We start from the raw sequence: 19,682 nt of genomic DNA on the forward strand, positions 1-19,682 counted from the left end.
CCACACTCCCTCCCAGAGCCCAACCCCTCACTCCCTCCCACATCCAAACTCCCTCCCAGAGCCTGCATCCCACACCCCCTCCCGCACAACAACCCCCTGCCCCAGCCTGGTGAAAGTGAGTGAGGGTGGGGGAGAGCGTGCGACAGAGAGAGGGGGAATGGAGTGATCAGGGAGCGGGGCCTCAGAGAAGGGGCGGGATGGGGCGTGATCTCCGAGAAGGGGCAGGGCAAGGGTCTTTGGGTTTGCGTGATTAGACAGTTGGCAACCCTACCGGGCAGGCATGTGGAAGCCCTGGCCATGCCGGAAGAGCGCGCCCAGCAGTGCAGCTGGCAGCTCGCTGGGCACCAGCCAATGCAGGCGCAGCACCTCCCAAATGTCAGGCTTGTGCGTGCGGGGGGGCCTATTGACTGTTCTGCCCTGGGCCCCGGAATTGCTGTCGGCGGGCCTGCACCTACAGAAAGGGTGCGATTTTTCAAGTGTTGTGACCCCAGCAGCTCTGATTAAAGTCAAAGGGAGCTGCTGGCTGCTCAGCACTGCTGAAAATCAGGGCATTTATTTAGGTGCATAGTGAGGATTTTTGTAAAAGCACCTAAGGAATTTAGGAGCATAAATCCCCCTGAATTTCAGTGAGGTCTGTGCTCCTAAGTCCCTTGGATGCTTTTTGAAAATTTCTCCAAACACATTGGCTTAACTTTAGGCAGACAGCTTCAAAAATTTCGGCCCTGGACTATCTTATGCTAAACCTTCTGTGATGGAGCCTTGTGAGAGGGAGGAGTTGTGTCAGCCATAAGTCTGATACAACAGCCATCTGCCAGTGACATCTAAGAGTCTGGCTTGCTGTATAGGCCATTTGTAAAACCCACACTGGCACTGGTGAAAACCTATTTGTATGAATAGTCCCACAGGAATCACTGAGTCATGTAAAGGCACCCCAGCATGAGTTATGGGCCCACAATGAGGCTCCATGTGCAAACAGCATCACGAGTAATAAACATACTAGAGATGTGTAGTGTGGATGAGTTAATGTTACGCTGAGAATCCTGAGTATTTCTTTCCTTCACTCTTGTATATTGACACTCAAAACCTTAACACAGAGTTTTATATTTAGTTGTTTGTGCTTAAAATTTAAATAATAATAATTTATAAAAAACCCAAACCAGATACAACTAGAGAAGATCAACATGGAACCAAGATTTGAGGCTACAAGATTAGGGTTCCAGTCCTGCAAACGCTAATCTTATATGAGCGATCCCACTGAAGCCAACTGGACTACTCAAAAGGTAAGGGCTATTCAAGTAAGAGTGTCTATGATTAGGCCCTCTGAGAATTAGCTTCCTATTCTAAGTAGATTCCTTATTCTTATTGGTATTGCAGTAGCATCTAGGATCGTGGCTCATGGTATTGCAGTAGCGTCTAGGATCATGGCCCCACGGTAGTCATGGATCAGGGCCCCATGGTACTAAGTGATATAGAAACACATAACAAAAAGATGGCCCCTGCCTTGAAGCCTTTACAATCTAAGTAATCCTAAGGCCTTCATCTCTGCAAAGAGTGAGAAGTAAGTGTGCAATAGGTTCTTAAAGGTTTTCTGTTGCTACATTCACAAAGTAGGATAAGACATAGTTTGAAGGTAAGGCAGATGTGATGATGCACTGTAGTGTGACAGAAGATGTGTGATTGTTGTCTAAATGTACCCTAGTCTTCTACAGTCTGGTACAACAAGACTTTTTCTTTGTGTCTTGCAGGAGCTGAACAGTCTTTTCTTTCACTTTATCTTCTTGTTCCTTTAAAATCCTAGGAAAGATGCAAAAAGAAAGTATGCTCAGGAAAAGGCAATAATAGCTACAAGAAAAAAACCCCACAGCATCAGTTGGACATGGCTAATTTGCACTGATGACTGGGAGGTGAATTGAAAGCAACAGAGTTTTGTGAGTTAATGAGGAAGTGAGCACACCGCATAAAACAAAAATCAAGGCTGCTATATTGCAAAATCTATTTTGTTCGTTTACTTGGAAAGCTGCAGTTAGCGCTGATCGTTTGCAACTTGTGAATATTTTTGTGAATCAAAGCAGCGAGTCCATTGCTGTTATTTGGAGGGTTTGTATTATTCATTGTTTGCAGCCACTGGTCAAAAAGTTCAACAAATCCCCAAAGTTTCACAAACTTCAGCAGGAATGATGATTTGCCTGAAGGTTCCTGCCCGGAAGTACAGTCTCCAATATCTGCCATTCATTATTAGTTTCCCTCCTCTTCAAAGTGTATTGGGGAAGCTTTACAAAAATGCCCATAGGATTTAGGAGCACAAGTCCCCTTTAATTTCAGTGGGATTTGTGCTCCTGAATCCCTGAGGTACTTTTGAAAATATCCTCCTCAGTCTTTCAATCAGGTGGTAGAACTGAACTGGCATGGGGGAGGGGGGGAAGCACACCCTGCACCCGGTTAAAGAGCATAGCGATGTCTATGGCCGTGTGCATTTCCTCAGCATTCCCACTGTCTGCCTTTGGGAGCCGTCACTGTGTGTTGTGCTGCCACACACATTCCTCCTCTCGGAAGCCCTTATTTTGCAACTGACTCTGCATAGACGGACCCTATTCCTTATGCAGAGCCCCACTGACTTCAGTGGAGCTCCAGAGGTCTGTTCACTTGGAGCTTCTTGCAGGATCAGCACTGTTGACTATCACTGAAAAGGCACAAGATAGCATTCAGACAGCAGAAGGTTGGTTCCTATCAGAGACAATTAGTTTAGCAAATAGAATCCATTCAGTCATCTGTGATAGGGATCCATTATGTTCACTTACAAATCTTCTTGCACTGAATTTTCTTCTTCTTGTGTCCTTTGCAGACTTCATTTCACCTAGTTTGATTTTTCCCATACAATAGTCCATGTTTTAAAAAAGCAAAAGATGTTTTCCTTACCTAGCTAGGCGAAGCACTGACTCACGGGTATTATGACCGGAACAGGCACTGCATTCGTAGAAAATTAAATTGTAATCCTAGATCAGACAGAAAGACCATTTCAGTCAATTTTGCATAATGTGCCAGTCTAGCTTTACAAGGCACCGTGGAAACATTGGGATATACAAGGAAAAAAGGAATACAAATTGGTCATTTGAGTCTCTCCGATTATGGGAAAAATTGGGAACCTATGTTCTGGGATAAACCTTAGACAATAAATAAAGATGTCACCAGAACAACAACACAACCAACATCCATTTCTTGTCAGTCCATGGAGTCCTTTGCAGTTTACACAGTGGTTTTCTTTGAGCCCTTAGCAGTGTGTTTTTTCAGTGTTTAATTTTCTACATTTTGATGAATGTCATGATTTTAATTTATTATACTGCACCTAGCGAGGCCTGATAAGAAAGGAAGATTGATTAGTAATATTGGTTTAAATTTGTATTTTATTGATAGCTGAAAAGCATGTCTCTTATTGGTGAAATTTCCAGCTTAATAGTCACACAAATACAAATTTGACATCAAATATAAGCTCAGGGCAACACCCTTTGTTCTTCTATATAAGAATGCAGTTAGACCTGTAAAAGGAAATCTAGCCAGCATGTGGATGATGCACATGAGCCTGATTGTGAGTGGCACTGGCCCTCCCTTGCTCTCCTATGGCACATCAGCATCTTGTCTGAGGAGAAATCACCCATGGGATACTGGCATGAATCAGAACTGATTTCTCAGCAAATGCCATGTGGCAGAGTAAATCCTGAATGTGAGATAATGACATAACATATAACATAAGCGATCTCTTTCCTGCCATCCATCTCCACCCTCTGACAAACAGAGGCTAGGGACACCATTCCTTACTCATCCTGGCTAATAGCCATTATTGGATTTAACCTCCATGAATTTATCTAGTTCTCTTTTAAACCCCGTTATAGTCCTAGCCTTCACAACCTTCTCAGGCAAGGGGTTCCACAGGTTGACTGTGTGCTGTGTGAAGAAGAACTTCCTTTTATCTGTTTTAAACCTGCTGCCCATTAACTTCATTTGGTTGCCCCTAGTTCTTATATTATGGGAACAAGCAAATAACTTTTCCTTATTCATTTTCTCCACACCACTCATGATTTTATATACCTCTATCATATCCGCCCTTAATCTCCTCTTTTCCAAGCTGAAAAGTCCTAGCCTCTTTAATCAGTCCTCATATGGGACCTGTTCCAAACCCTTAATCATTTCAGTTGCCCTTCTCTGAAACTTTTCTAATGCCAGTATATCTTTTTTGAGATGAGGAGACTACATCTGTATGCAGTATTCAGGAAGTGGGCATACCATGAATTTATATAAGGGCAATAAGATATTCTCCATCTTATTCTCTATCCTTTTTAAAATGATTCCTAACATCCTGTTTGCTTTTTTGACTGCCACTGTACACTGCGTGAACATCTTCAGAGAACTATCCATGATGACTCCAAGATCTCTTTCCTGATTAGTTGTAGCTAAATTAGCCCCCATCATATTGTATGTCTAGTTGGGGTTATTTTTTCCAATGTGCATTACTTTACATTTATCCACATTACATTTCATTTGCCATTTTGTTGCCCAATCATTTAGTTTTGTGAGATCTTTTTGAAGTTCTTCAGAGTCTGCTTTGATCTTAACTATCTTGAGCAGTTTAGTATCGTCTGCAAACTTTGCCACCTTACTGTTTACCCCTTTCTCCAGATCCTTTATGAATAAGTTGAATAGGATTGTTCCTAGGACTGGCCCTTGGGGAACACCACTAGTTACCCCTCTCCATTCTGAAAATTTACCATTTATTCCTACCTTTTATTCCCTGTCTTTTAACCAGTTCTCAATCCATGAAAGGATCTTCCTTCTTATCCCATGACAACTTAATTTACATAAGAGCCTTTGGTGAGGGACCTTGTCAAAGGCTTTCTGGAAATCTGAGTACACTATGTCTACTGGATCCCCCTTGTCCACATGTTTGTTGACCCCCTCAAAGAACTCTAATAGATTAGTAAGACGTGATCTCCCATTACAGAAACCATGTTGACTTTTGCCCAACAATTTATGTTCTTGTATGTGTCTGATAATTTTATTCTTTACTATTGTTTCAACTAATTTGCCTGGTACTGACGTTAGACTTACCAGTCTGTAATTGCTGGGATCACCTCTGGAGCCCTTTTTAAATATTGGCGTTACATTAGCTATCTTCCAGTCATTGGGTACAGAAGCTGATTTAAAGGACAGGTTACATAGTTCCACAATTTCACATTTGAGTTCTTTCAGAATTCTTGGGTGAATGCCATCTGGTCCCCGTGACTTGTTACTCTTAAGTTTATCAATTAATTCCAAAACCTCCTCTAATGACACTTTAATCTGTGACAGTTCCTCAGATTTGTCACCTACAAAGGACGGCTCAGGTTTGGGAATCTCCCTAACATCCGCAGCCGTGAAGACTGAAGCAAAGAATTCATTTAGTTTCTCCGCAATGACTTTATCGTCTTTAAGTGCTCCTGTTTTATCTCAATCGTCCAGGGGCCGCACTGGTTGTTTAGCAGGCTTCCTGCTTCTGAGTTACACCTAACTGATGCTAATCATTCATCTTCATCACTTTGACAAACAGATCCTTCTCTTGATGATGCAGTCAGTCTTGCAGCAGAAGGAGCCATGCCTTTGAACTTTGAAGGGAAAATTCACTGACAGCATGTACAGTGGAAACCCTCCATAGCAGAAGGTAAGTTATGTCTAATTAAACATCTGAGACGCATCCTACACTATCAAGGGAATTGGCTAATGAACGCATCATGCCACTGACAATTATTTTTGAAAAATCATGGACAAAGAAGGAGGCACCTAAAGAATGGGGGGAAAAAAATCAACAAACAAGGACAGAAAAGGAGTGATCTTGGTGGTTACTGTCCTGTAAGTCTAGTTGTGGAATAGCCTCCTGAACTAATGAAGGCAAGCAAAGCTTTGTTTGTCTGAACTGTTTACTGATTAGGAGATCATGCTACAGTGAAACTCACTGAATGGAGATTTCTTTGTAAATCTACTAGAAAAGGCAAATGGACTTGTGTTTTCTCTATTTTGCTGATAGTAGCAGTGACAGATATGGCAATTTCCTGCAATGTGCTCAGGAGACCCTATTGAATTGAGTTCACATATCTTTGGGGTCCATTGTATTAAAGGAAAGGTTTATGTATTCTTGTGGGCTGGGGTGGTCAAAGGACTATATTGAACAATGTGTCAGACAAGAATGGATTTATGAGACAATACGTGTGAAATGGATTTCCTGGGAAATATCTAGGGGAAGGTTAATGCAAATCCCCACCCCCTTTGCCTCCGGTTATGCCAAAAAAAAAAACAAAAAAAAAACCAACAACAAAAAAACAAAACAAAAAAAAACAAGAACAAAAACAATCCCTGCCTTTTGAAGCAACATCCTGAGGAAAAGATCTTTGCCTGCTGATTACCTGTTCCTGGAGGCTGAAGATCAAAGGCCTAAGCTGTATAAAGGAAAGACTACCTGATTCATGGGTGAGCTTGTTTTGAGCCAAGGCTGTTATGAACTTGTAACCACAGAAAAAATGTTCACTGGGGTTTGAAGGACTGACTCCTGCCAGAGCCTTGTTGGAGTTGGGTGATCTCTGGTAAGCTTATTAATGTTCAGGTAGGTTCTTCTATTATTTTTAATATGTTTTTTGTCATCAAGATAGGTGATGGCTGGGAGCTGGAAGCCTGACTAGAAAAGGTTCAGAGAAGGGCAACAGACATGATTAATGTTATTGCTTCCATATGAGAAGAGATGAAAAACATTAGGGCTATTCATCTTAAAAAGGAATGATCAAGGGTGGATATAATAGAGGTCAATAAAATCATGAATGGTGTGGAAAACAGTTAATAGAGAAGTGTTATTTACCCTTTCCCACAATACTAAAACCCAGGGCCGCCTCATGAAATTAATAGGCAGCAACTTTAATGCAAACAAAAGGAATTACTTTTTCCACACAACAGACAGTCAACCTGTGGCACTCATTGCCACAGGATGTTGTGATGGCCAAAAGTATAACTGGGTTCAAAAAAGGATTAGAAAAGTTAATGGAGGTTAGGTCTATCCATGGCTATTAGCCAAGATGGTCAGGGATGTATCCAGTGATGAGCTGCCAAAATCTTAACAATGGGTTCCCTCCTCACCCCATGAGGGGGTCGTTGCCCACCCCTGCCCCCCGGGAGTCCTGCCCCATCCAACCCCCCCGCGTTCCTTGACGCCTGCCCCCCAGGAACCCTGCCCCATCTACCCCCCTCCCCTGTCCCCTGACTGACCCCAGAACCAGGCAGGAGGGTCTCGTGGGCCACCATAGTGGGTGCCCACCCCACCCCTAAGAGCCAGAGGCACCTGCCGGGGAGCGAGGTGGGGAGTCCCAGGGGTGCTTACCTAGGGCAGCTCCCGAGAAGCATCCGGCAGGTCTCTCTGGCTCCTAGGGGTGGGGGAGTGTAGCTGGGGGGGAGCAGAGGGAGCGGCTGCTCCCTCACTGATCACATCAGAAGTGGCGCCTTAGGCACTGACTCCCTGGGTGATCCGGGGCTGGAGCAACCCACGGGGAAAATTGGTGGGTGCAGAGCACCCACCAGCAGCTCTCCGCCCCGTGCCCAGCCCCAGCTCACCTCACCTCCACTCCGCCTCCTCCCCTGAACTTGCCGCACTGCTCTGCTTCTCCGCGCCCTCCCCCCCCCGCTTCCCGCGAATCAGCTGTTCGGCAGGAAGCCGGGGAGGGCTGAGAAGCAGGCCGTGGCTTCCCGCTCAGGCCCAGGGAGGTGGAGGTGAGCTGGGGCGGGGAGCGGTTCCCCTGCACGTTCCCTCCCCCCCCCCCGGGTTACCTGCTGTGGCATGGGCGTTCCTCCTCGCGCCCCCCCCCCAAGCTCACCTCCGCTCTGCCTCCCTGGGCCTGAGCGGGAAGCTGCCACTTGCTTCTCAGCCCGCCCCGGCTTCCCGCATGAACAGCTGATTCACGGGAAGCCTGGGGGTGGGGGGAGGGCGGAGAAGCAGAGCGGCGTGGTGCGTTCAGGGGAGGAGGCGGAGGCGGAGCAGAGGTGAGCTGGGGCCAGGCGCGGGGCAGGGAGCTGCCGGTGGGTGCTCTGCACCCACCAAATATTCCCCTTGGGTGCTCCAGCCCTGGAGCACCCGTGGAGTGGTGCCTAAGGCACCACTTTTGGCTGGTTAAATTTAGAAGCCCTTTTAGAACCAGTTGTCCCTCACGGAACAACCGGTTCTAAGAGGGCTTCTAAATTTAACAACAGGTTCTAGTGAACTGGTGCGAACCGGCTCCAGCTCACCACTGGATGTATCCCCATGCTTGGGGTGACCCAAAACCTCTAACTCTGCTTCTGTCAGAGACGGGATACTGGGCTAGAAGCATCACTGGTCTGACACAGTATGACTGTTCTTATGTTCTTAATGTTTTCACTTTACGAATAAAAGTGCTTGCCTAGAAGGAGCTGTGTGGTGACTTGTAACTGGCGACAGTTACAACTCTTCATAGCCTCTGAAGAGAAAGCAAAGTGCAGACAGTGGCCTTTTTAGGCAGTCTGGCTTGCTGGGCATATCACAATGTAGGCAGGGAACTATGCAGTCTGGAAAAACCCCATCCACGAGTGAGTGAGACTTATCTCTGGCCAAGAGAGGGGATGACTGGAAGCCTGAGCGTGGGAGCCCCTGGAGGAGGAATACAGGAGCAGTTGCCCTGATCTGTGACAGTAACTCTACTGCCTTCTTAGAGAGAGCATTTTGGACACTATCAGATTTATGTTAAACATGAGTACTTTTCTTTGAGGCGATCGCTCCCATTCTGCAATGTCAAGGCTGCATACCAGACAGCGTTGATTAATGTTGAGGTGCTTGTTCTTTCATGTTGCTGATTATGGAGCAGCTATCTCAAGGTCTAGCTGCCCCTCCTCCCCAATCATTCCCACCAGGGCCTTCCCTATCCTCGTTGGAAGTGCCTAGCTCACTTTATCCATTCCCTGAGGTATTGCACTGCATCCTACAATCCTTTCATGTGATGAGGATTTGATAGGACTTTCTTTGGTGTGCCAACATTGCAATGTTAGGCATCCTTAGGCATGCTAGAGGGGTTGCAGGAAGGCTGCCCTACAGCAGGAATCCCCAGGAAGACTTCTGGCTGATTTCTACACCACATTATCTAGCTAGTAAGGCTCCAGGCTGCTAATTACCAAAGTTTCATGAAGCAATGAGAGCTGCACTATGTGACCTACGGTACTTTAAATGTGATCCATCAACGTTCCTGAAAACCTACTGACAATGAGCCAGATCCTCTGTTGGTATAAACAGGCTTAGCTCCTTTGATGTTAATGAAGCCGTGCAGATTTACACCAGATGAGGATCTCACCCAATGTAGTCTGAGTGCTGTACAAGTAATTCATGTAAGTAAGCAACTCAAGTGGATTTGTTAATGGAGATGTCATATGTGGTTTCCTAGGAATTACATTGCCATTTAACAGTAATTAATATCCATTAAAATAAATTATTATAAGCTCAACAAGCAAATTGCTATAATTTAATTAAATCTCTGCAGCTTTTCGGATGGCAAATTGTTACTGATCACTCCTTACTTTTGCTCCATGAAGCAATGTATTCTAATGAGTATTCATTCATTTGAATGTTACCATTTTTCATTTGACATTGTTCTACGTTACTCTTGTAAAACATTTTATTTCCTTACATGCCACGTTACAGCTAATGACCTGGTGGGCTGCAAGTTCTGCATCTCAGCGTGATTCATCTTCGCTTTACTAGTTGCCCATTTTTAAAAAGAGCTAAATGACAAATAGCCACCCACTCTCTCCATTTACCTTTCATGTGTCACTTGCTTTTTGCATAAGGCTACAGTAATAATACCTTGGAGTTTTTCCTAGAAAGTAACCTGCAGGGCCTGAAATTATGCCTGCATTTTGGATTCTTACACAAAAATCAAACAGATTTGCTAAATACAGAAACTTTTAGGTACTGAGTAAGGGGCTGATAATATGGGAATTGAAGTCAATGGGAATTTTGTAACTCACTACAATGGGAGTAAGATCAGGCCCTAAATAAGAAAGCACCCTTCTTCATCTTATAAACACAAAATAAAAGCCATATAATAACACAAGACCTATATATGGCAATGTATTATTATCAGTCTGTGTATAGGTCAAAAGTAGTATATAGCCCTAACTCTTTAAATTATATTCACAGGGCCAAATATTGCTCTGTTATATTGGTGCAGATACAGAATAATTCCATTGACTTCATTGCATTTTGGACAAACTAGTAAATCCATTAGGAATAAGTAATGAATAATGGGAAAATGTATTTACAGACATATTCGTGGAATCAGATATCTGATTTGATTCAGTCATATTTCTGCCCCTTTTAGTTCATTTTCTCATGAAGATTTGGACAACTGATTTCCATGTAGATAATTTTTTGGAGGTGTTGTTATTCATATGAATTCATGTTCACTACACATGCAAAAATGGAATTCAAGAATATTTGAATAATGATATCTGTGTGTAAGCAAGTGCTCTTGTTATTTGCTAGTCCATTTAGGGTGACCAGATAGGAAGTGTGAAAAATCGGGACAGGGGATGGGGGCAATAGGTGCCTCCATAAGAAAAAGCCCTGAATATCGGGACTGTCCCTATAAAATTGGGACATCTGGTCATCCTAAATCCACTGGTTCTCAAACTATGGCACATGGATCATGGGTGGTTTGAAGAGCACTTGTGGGTACTCCACAGAGTGCTGCTTCTTCTTGTTGTTTCCAGCTACTAAATCACAGTAAAAGAAGCTAAAAATACATAATTTTCTATCATGACTTTCCAGGGAAGTAACTGCTGTCTAAGTGTCACAGGGATGTTATGGATTGTAAATGGAGGACGGTGTCCACAAGACAATCTACTAAGAAATTGTCTACACTATGGTGGGAGGGAAAAAGAATACCTGAGGAGATATCCCATCATTCACTATTCATCATTCATTATTCTCCTGTTTAAAAGTTCATCATCCAGTCATGGATCAGAAATTCCACCATGTGATTTAGGTGACTAACCACACAGTAATAATTATCAGTAGTTACAATTCACAGGAAAACCACAGGCTGTAAGTTGTTCTGATAAATAATTTGACAAACAATTACAAATAATAAAAAATGCAGGACATTTTTCATTTTGCAGGTAGTTCATTAAGGGACAAAATTAATCAAATAATTGCTCACTAGAAATGGTTCACCAGGATCTACTAATAAGTATTAAGGTTTTTTTTCCCCTTCTAAAAGCAATTGCCCTCTTAAAAATAATAACTTATATTTCTGAGTTTCTAGATATAATCTAACACCCACTAAACACGTTCATCTTTTAGTTTTATTATGGATTCCCTTCTCCATACTGTACCTTGGCTAGATGTTCTCCTAGTCCATAAGGGACTTCTCGTTCTTTTTCATTGTCGGTTTTATTACCCAGCAAAAGCACAGGTATATTCTCTCCAGTTGCCTCCTGCAGAGCAAAGAACACTACATCATACTGCACACAATATGTCAACATCATTCAAATATTTTAAAAAATGATTACTGATGAAGCAAAGCCGAGACACACCAGGTGCCAACATGAAAATACTGAAGACGAATCAGGCAAGTAAAATGTTATTTTATGAAGAACTATCTCAGGCATCAGAACTGGACAAAAGGAATAAAGGAGACATTCTGTGCTAAAAAAGCATTACCATCCTTCACATCCCTTGAATAACAGAACAGCTCAGAAATCATTCAGACTTAAACACATTTAAAAAAAAAAGAAAAGAAAAAAAAAAAGAAATTTTGTGCTACATAAAACCACAGGTATCTGACCCTACTTTTCCAATTAGATAGGCATGAACACAACTGCATTTGGATGCAATCATACCAATCAAAGTACATAATGTAAATGGAGATAATATATTTGATCAAATGTAATTCTGAAAAGTGGTAAGATACATTACCAAGTAAAACACTATCTGAATGAGTACATTACCAAAAGTACACCAGGGATTAACTATGCACATTGCCTGAGTTAAAGACAATGGATTTGGCTGTATGTCTTGAACTCAGCGCTAGTTAACATCCCCCAAAATTAGTCACTCAAGATGAATCAAATATGTAAAATATTAGAATTGAAAAGAAGACCATATTTCCTTATCAAAACTAAAATTCTCTTCTAAAGCTATTTTTTAATGTGCTGAATTGTTATAAATGTTGAATTGTTCAGAAAATATGTTAAATAAGGGCCTGATCTTCCAAATACTTAATACTGGGTTTACTTCAATGGGGCTACTCACAGTTGTCAGGGCTACTGACAGTGGTAAGTATTTGAACAATTGGGGCCTAACAAGGCTGGATTAATGCAGGGCTTTAGGGGCTACAGCCCAGAGCCTCAGGCTAAGGGGGGCCCTGCAAAAATAAATCCATAATTATATACAATTCAGTGGTTACCAACCCATTGATCACGATTGACTGGTCGATCCTGGAGCCTTTGCCAGTCGATCGCGATCTCTAGGCCGCTAAAAGTCCAGCGGTGCAGCAGGGATCAGGCAGGCTGCCTGCATGCTGTGGCCCCACGCCGCTCCCCGAAGTGGCCGGCTGCTGGCACATCTCTGCAGCCCCTCGTGGGGGGTGAGAAGGCTCCACGTTCTGCCCCCGCCCCCAGCACCATCCACGCAGCTCCCATTGGCCAGGAACCAGGCAATGGCAGCTGCGGGGGCGGTGCTTGTGGGCACGGGCAGCGCACGGAGACACACTGTCCCCCTCCCTCCAGGAGCATGTAGAGACGTGCCAGCAGCCAGCCACTTTTGGGAGCGGCGTGTGGCTATCGCAGGCAGGCAGCCTGCCTGAGCCCTGCTGCACCACTAGCCGGGAGCCGCCTGTGGTAAGCGCATCGCAGCCAGAGCCTGCACCTTGTACCCTATGCTCCACCCATGCCCCAGGTCAGAATCCCCTCCTGCACCCCAAACTCCCTCCCAGAGCCCACACCCCTCACCCTCTCCTGCACCCCAACACTCTGCCCCAGCCTGGAGCCCCCTCCTGCACCCAAAATCTCTCCCAGAAAGAAACTAATATAACAGCTGTTCTAAGGTAAGAAGTAGGCTATTTTGAATTAACTTAACTCTATTCTACATGTTTTAAGACTGAAATGTAACCACAGAGTGGTTTTATGTTAATTAAAAGGCAAGTTTAGTATAGCGTTAATAGCCTCGATGCCATAATTGTGATCATTTTGTTTGAAATCAAGAAAAAGACTTGTATACAGGGGCTCCACAAAATCTAATAGCCCCGGGCCCACAGGAGAGTTAATCTGGCCCTGGGGCCTAACTCCAAAGTACAGAGGGCACCTAGTAGCCAGTACAGATAACAGTGTTTCATATGTTAGTATGCTGTGCTTATTGCCATAAGATTTGAATAGACAATAGCATTTTTAAGTCACAAAAAGCTCTCTGGGGCAGGGACTATGACTGGGTGTGGGCAGGGGGAGAAAAACAAGATATTCCACAGAATTTTTTCCAGGAAGCTGAATCCTATAAAATAAACCAGTTTTACAGCACTTACTATGGATACCATTGATTTACATGAGCAACCTATTTAAAATCTCCTAACTTAAAGATGTAGCAGTTGCAAAACTGTCTCTTATGAATTACATCACTGCACTGACGCATCTTTCAACTCCAATGACAACCAAGGAACCCTCAGTTGAATGACCGTTAATAAAATGTGTCCTGATATGGGAAGCAGAGGCGTGCATGCTGGGAATTCTTTTCCTCAGATTAAGCCAGGTACCAGGAAAGATGGACATACATCCAATCAATGGTGGCCACTGAAGAGATTTACTCCTTGAAATTTTAGAATGACTATTTTTTCCCTATAAAATGAAAGAAGGGCTTCTGCAAAGAGCTGGCTTGGCAACTCTGTGAACTGAAGTCCTATATATAACAGAGTAATTGCTACAGCACAAGAAGTGGTAGGACCTTACTTCCTCCTTTTTGACCTGCCCATAACCCCCACCTGGAGGGAACACCTCAAGAAGTTAGAGCATGTGGCCAGAGTAGTTTAGATTGAAAGCTATGTCCTCTTACCTCAATGCTCACCAACCATTGTTTGACAGCTGTGAATGTGTCTTTTGCTGTTATATCATACATCACAATGACACCATCAGCTTTTCTGAAAAACTGCTTGGAAATACTGCGGTACCTGCAAACAAGAATCTGTTTATAGCCCTTTGCCTTAGAGCAGTAGCAGTGTGACAATATGATTAAAGTATAGTAGTCAGTACGCCAACCCTTGAGTCCTGCAGCATTGAAGATATATACACAGGGATCTAGATAGAATATTTGTATTCTTATAAGCTCAGTTTGAGCCACAGATATATGGGCATGTGGAGCCAAATATCCTCTTATATCAGGGCCCAGTTCTGCAACCCTTACTCACATGTGTAATCCCTACTCACTCAAGTAGTCCTATTGAAGTCAACGGGATTATACACATGAGCTGTAAGACCAATACATCTATAGCTCTTTTCATTGATAGATCTTGCAGTAATTTACAAAGGTGGTTAAGCTTATTACACTCATTTACAAATGTGCAGTAACCGGAGGCAGAGAAAGGTTTAAGTGGCAAGTCAATGGCAGAGATGGAAAAAGAACTCACCATGTTGCCATACTAAGGTTTATTCACATGAGTAAGAGCTGGAGGACCAAAGCTTCATTTACTTAGCTAACATATGAATTTACAGTCAGGGGACACATTTCTGCTCTCTGACAAGCAGAGTGGATTTTCTTCCTACTTATATTACACATGAAACCTCCATTGTTATCACTGACAATCCCACTTACTAGATGAGTGCAAAATTTGCTATAGAGTACAGTGTAGATCTGAAGGTAAAATTGAGCTGTACTGTGAAATATGGTGAGGGAGCAAGTTCAGTGCTTTCTGGATTTATCAGTCTCCTTTTTCTCTACCCCTAAATATTTCATTCTTTTTCTCATTCAGTGGCAATCCCATGTATGGAACTCACACTGTCAATGACTAAAAGGTAAAGTAAACAAAAATGTGCAGTAAGCGTTTGGAAAAATCCTGCTGCCGACCCTTTCCCTTGTCTTCCTGGTCTTGTACTACCGGCGGTAGCATGTACGCTCTGACCCATGCCTCACGCCCTCCTAACCTCACCTGGTGTGTCATTTCAGGAATTCCTCACTCCTGTGTGTGAAAAATTATTCAGGCTTCAATTGAAAAAAAACCCAAACTTTTCAATTTTCAGCACCTGAAAATTGCAATTGTTTTTTTCCAACCAAAATCAATGGTTTCTGTTTTTTTGGTCTTTCAATGAAAACATGAAACAGTTAAATGGAAAAAGGTATTTTGTATGTGAATATCTCCATTTTTTGTTAAAAAGTAATTTTCTGTTGAAAAAACCTTTCTGACAGAACATTTTCAACCTGCTCCACTCCTTAATAGTAGCTTATGGGACTATTTCTTTAAGAGGCTCTACAACAGGCTGGCAGTGTTTGCCTGACACACCCCACCCTGTTAGCCGATATTGATCCTGCTGGGAAAGGATCAAAGGCCTGCTCTCACTTTCATTGAACTAAATGAGAACTCGCCATTTCTCCCCACTTCTGGGGAGCAGGATTGAGCCCAAGGCTGCTATTTTCTAAATGCATGGAGTAGGAGAGTAGAAAGTTAAGACATTTTCTCACCGTTCCTGCCCAGCAGTGTCCCAGAGTTGCAGGGCTACCTGGCTGTTATCCACTGTCACTGTTTTCACGCTGTAATCTATACCTATAAACATAGCACATGTTGTCTCAGGTTCATTCTGGTAGTCTAATCAGGTTCATGGTAGTTTAAGGTAACAGTGTTATGTTCAAACAAGCCACAAATATTTCTAACCTGTGTTCATTGGTTCAGAAGGCACACAATAAATTCTGGCCCTTAACAACAGGCTGATAATAAGAACAGGTAGAAGCTTTTATTTGCCATAGTTTTAAAGTAGTAACATAAACATATTAAATGTAAATGTGTTAACAAATAAATTTAATTCACAAAATGGCAGGATGAGTCAAATTTTCAAAAGAGCCCAAGTGATTTAGGATCATAAGTCCCATTGATAGTCAAGGTGACTTAGGCTGCTAAGCCATATAGGCACTTTTGAAAAATGTTGCCTTGTATGCTTAAATAAGTCCTCTCTAGCTTTGGTTTATACACTTCTTGGATATTTATAATGATACTTGCTCTAGCCATTAGGTTACACTGCCTCCTTCTGCAACACTCTACTGAAACATTCTTCTAAGATTTGCTCCTGCTTGACTGAGGTCAGTGGGAGTGTTGTCATTGACTTTAATGGATGTAGCATCTGGTCCTATTGCCTTCCGTGAGTAATCAGAACATTCAGAGGGATTGTGGAGGATGTTTCCACCACCAGAATCTAGTTTAATGGAAGTGGGTTTGAGTTGCATCTGGGTTTGTCAAGGTTTTGAATGACCAGCTGTTCTGCACAGTCTGCTCTGTCAGTCTTATCAGCAGTTCTTATTTTTATAATGTTACTTTTGGCTTATCTGTATGTGCAGGCCAGCCAAATAACCCACATCCTGGTGTGACTCACACAGATAGTGAGTTATTGTTGCACATTAGAGGTTACGTTTAAAAACTTGCCATCTAAGCTGCAGCCCCCAACATTGGCGCCTTCCTTCTGGAAGCCCCAGGAAATTATACATATAGTCTGAAGGTCTGACTCGTAAGTGCAACAGTTGCAAGCACAAGCTATGTTGGCACCAGTTAAGCACACAGCTTTGTAAATGTATCACTAACATTTTTCTCTTTTGCTCCATACAAAGCTTTTTTTCCTGGAAAAATAGGCAATTATGATTTCAGTAATGGTCACGAGGGCATTTGACGTTTGCCAAATCTTATTTATCCTTTGGGATGCAGTGTGATCTAGTGTCTCAGTTACTAGATGAGAAGCAAGGAGACCTGAGGAAAAATCCTGGCTCCACTGAAATCAATGAGAGTTTTGCCAATGACTTCAATGAGCCAAGGATTCCACCACTGGGTTCTAATTTCAATTCTGCCACTAATATGCTCTGTGACCTCAGGTAACACATCACTTCTCTGTCCCTTTGCTTCTCCTCTTTGGGACAAGGACTTTCTCTCACTATGCATTTGTACAGCACCTAGCACAACAGGGCCACAGTCTTGGTTGGAGCCTCTAGATATTACTGTAATAATCATCATAATGTTTCTTAAACTTACCTACAGTAGCAGATGTGTCTGGGGAAAAATGGTCTTCGCAGAATCGCTTTAAAAATGAAGTCTTTCCCACACTTGAATTGCCCACAAAAACAATCTTGAATAAGCGATCAGGGGCAGAGTATATTCTCTCCTCCTTCAAACAAGCACAAAAGTTAGTTGGCAATTTTAACTCTAACTCTGTTGCCTTTTCTGATTTGCAAAGACTTAAAGATGACCTGCAAAGGGGAAAAATATTGAATCTGTACCCTTCCTTCTTGGTGACTTATGAACTAACCTTAAGAGTTTTTTGTCTGGTTGGTTGGCATTTTTTTTAAGAGTTTTGTTTGTTTTTTACCTTAATGATATTAGGAATGTCCAGTCTGGCCTCTTTTGGCTTTAGTGGAAGACTCTGTAGAGTTCTTAGCTGTGAACTGTGAGCCTTTTTGTCACGTAACAGAAAGGGTGAAGTATTGAATTTTTATCAAAGTTGTATTTTTTCCCCAAGAATTTCTAGCATCTTTGAGCTCAATTTTTTGTGTCACTGTAATTTTCTTTTTAGTCCAAAACAGAAAAAATACAGCTCTCACGCTGATTTTACAACTCCATGGATTTAGCAGTTGTATCTGATTCCCAGCCAAATTTTGGGATGCAAGCCCCATGGGAGCTGAAACAAAAAGGTTTGCATTTACCCCTGCAAGTCCAAACCAACAAGCTCTGCACAGCTCTGTTCAGATCCGCCCCACACTAAACTTTATGCATATCATAGACCGTGTGTTTTTACCTAGAGAACACAAGCAAATTTATAAACTGTCTTATGCTTTATATTGCCTGATTGTGCTCTCAGTTGCTACTGGTGTAGATCCAGGAGCTTCCTGATTTACACCAGTGTAAAATTGGTATAAGTGAGAGGAGAACCAGGCCCAGTTAATTAAGCTGTTAATGTTTGGCAGGGTGAAGGTGATAACCTCTTAGCTTCTCAAGTATGAGGGAATTTTCCATGTTTGGTAGATTAAATTGAGTGAGGATGCTGGAGAAGACTATTTCTGCTCTATTTTAGGTACATCATTATTCTAAAATCCCTTCCCTTGTATTTTCAGCTGCAGTGGTTTAGGTAAAAATGGAGTATCACCAGTGAGTTTGCAGTGGGGGCCAGAGCCATCCTGCTGCTGTAGGACGGAGAGGCTGAAGGGGGAAGGCAAGGTGGGGAGCTTGATACTAATTCTGTAGAAAAAGCAGCAGGGTGATTCCCCCTATAATGCAAAGTGAGCACTCCAACATATGCACAAGGGTGCTGGGGGCTGTCCCAGATTTTCCAGCAGGCAGCCTGCCTGGTGTTCCCTTCAATACAAGGTTGAAATCCAGCCCACCCACTATTCTGTACTGCTGTGAAGAAAATACTGAATTATCCTGGGGAAAAATAGTTGTATTTGTACTAGAGAAAAAAAGCCCTCCACTCTGTCCCTTAACTGTAAGAAATCCATTCACCAGGGTCAACATTTGGAGCAAATAGCTATCTCGTTATCTATCTTCATGTATTAGAATAACAGCCATTGTTATAACTGTACTGAGATCTCTTATCGCATCGCTCCCTTATCCTTTTAAATTAAAAACTCAAACTGCATTGCACCTTTAGGCTTTCAGCAATAAGCACGCTTCTCTCTATATAAGCCACTTTCTCAAATCTGCTGAAAATCACCTATCCTCTTTCCAACAGCAATCATCATGGTGTGTGTGTAATCTGGGTGCTGGGAAATAACATTAACACACACATACACACAGACAGTCGTCCACTCCAGCTTGGACTGAAAGGCCCTAAACTGCAACTCTCTTAGCTCATAACAATAGCTCAGTTAGCAGTTAGCCAGCAGAAATTAATCTCGTCCTCAGTGGCCACACACAAATCGGCAGGTTAACAGCCTGAGGGCACCATTGGGTCTCGGCTCAACCCACAGATTGCCCAGTCAGCCATTTGCCTATGAGATGCGTCCGGCCCACTCATGAGGGAAACCTACCTTTGTAATCAAACGTATGGCTCCAATGCCACTTCTAAACCGAGCATAAAGATGAGCCTCTTCATCCCCTGCTGAATACTTATGACAGGACTAAGCCATCCAACAGCTATTGCTAGTGATTCCAGCCATTCAAGCTGCAAAGGAGATGTAGCAGCTAACACCTCAATCTGTCTCAAGCTGTTTTTTGTGAAACTCTTGGCTACAGATGACTCCCTGCTGGATGCACCCAAAGTCTAACTTGATGCCCTGAAAGGACTGATCAATCTGTCCTATGGGCAAAATGTCTTTCCCCATCCCAACGTGGGAATCAGCCACTGCTTGGAAACCTATGATCTGCAGAAACAAATTACAAACTCTCCTCAGATTATTAAATCTTGAACTGGAAAGGTACTTTGCCATATGCTATTGGAAT

At 42.9% G+C, this 19,682-nt stretch overlaps 1 protein-coding gene across 1 annotated transcript in view; it reads right to left on the reverse strand.

Moving 5' to 3' along the window:
- Positions 1–231: 231 nt before the first annotated feature.
- The window catches only part of CRACR2A (calcium release activated channel regulator 2A), a 71,642-nt gene continuing 52,191 nt past the window's right edge, over positions 232–19,682 (reverse strand). Inside the window, exons 12-17 of the mRNA XM_084617203.1 lie at positions 17,280–17,412; positions 15,731–15,812; positions 14,111–14,225; positions 11,404–11,505; positions 2,917–2,993; positions 232–1,794 (exon numbers count right to left, since the gene is read on the reverse strand). Coding sequence (XP_084473329.1) covers positions 1,704–1,794; positions 2,917–2,993; positions 11,404–11,505; positions 14,111–14,225; positions 15,731–15,812; positions 17,280–17,412 — 600 coding nt within the window. The 3' untranslated portion in view covers positions 232–1,703. The remainder of the gene's footprint in view (positions 1,795–2,916; positions 2,994–11,403; positions 11,506–14,110; positions 14,226–15,730; positions 15,813–17,279; positions 17,413–19,682) is intronic.

Source organism: Lepidochelys olivacea (genome assembly GCF_965140295.1).
Source record: "Lepidochelys olivacea isolate rLepOli2 genome assembly, chromosome: 1".
NCBI classification, from domain to species: domain Eukaryota; kingdom Metazoa; phylum Chordata; order Testudines; family Cheloniidae; genus Lepidochelys; species Lepidochelys olivacea.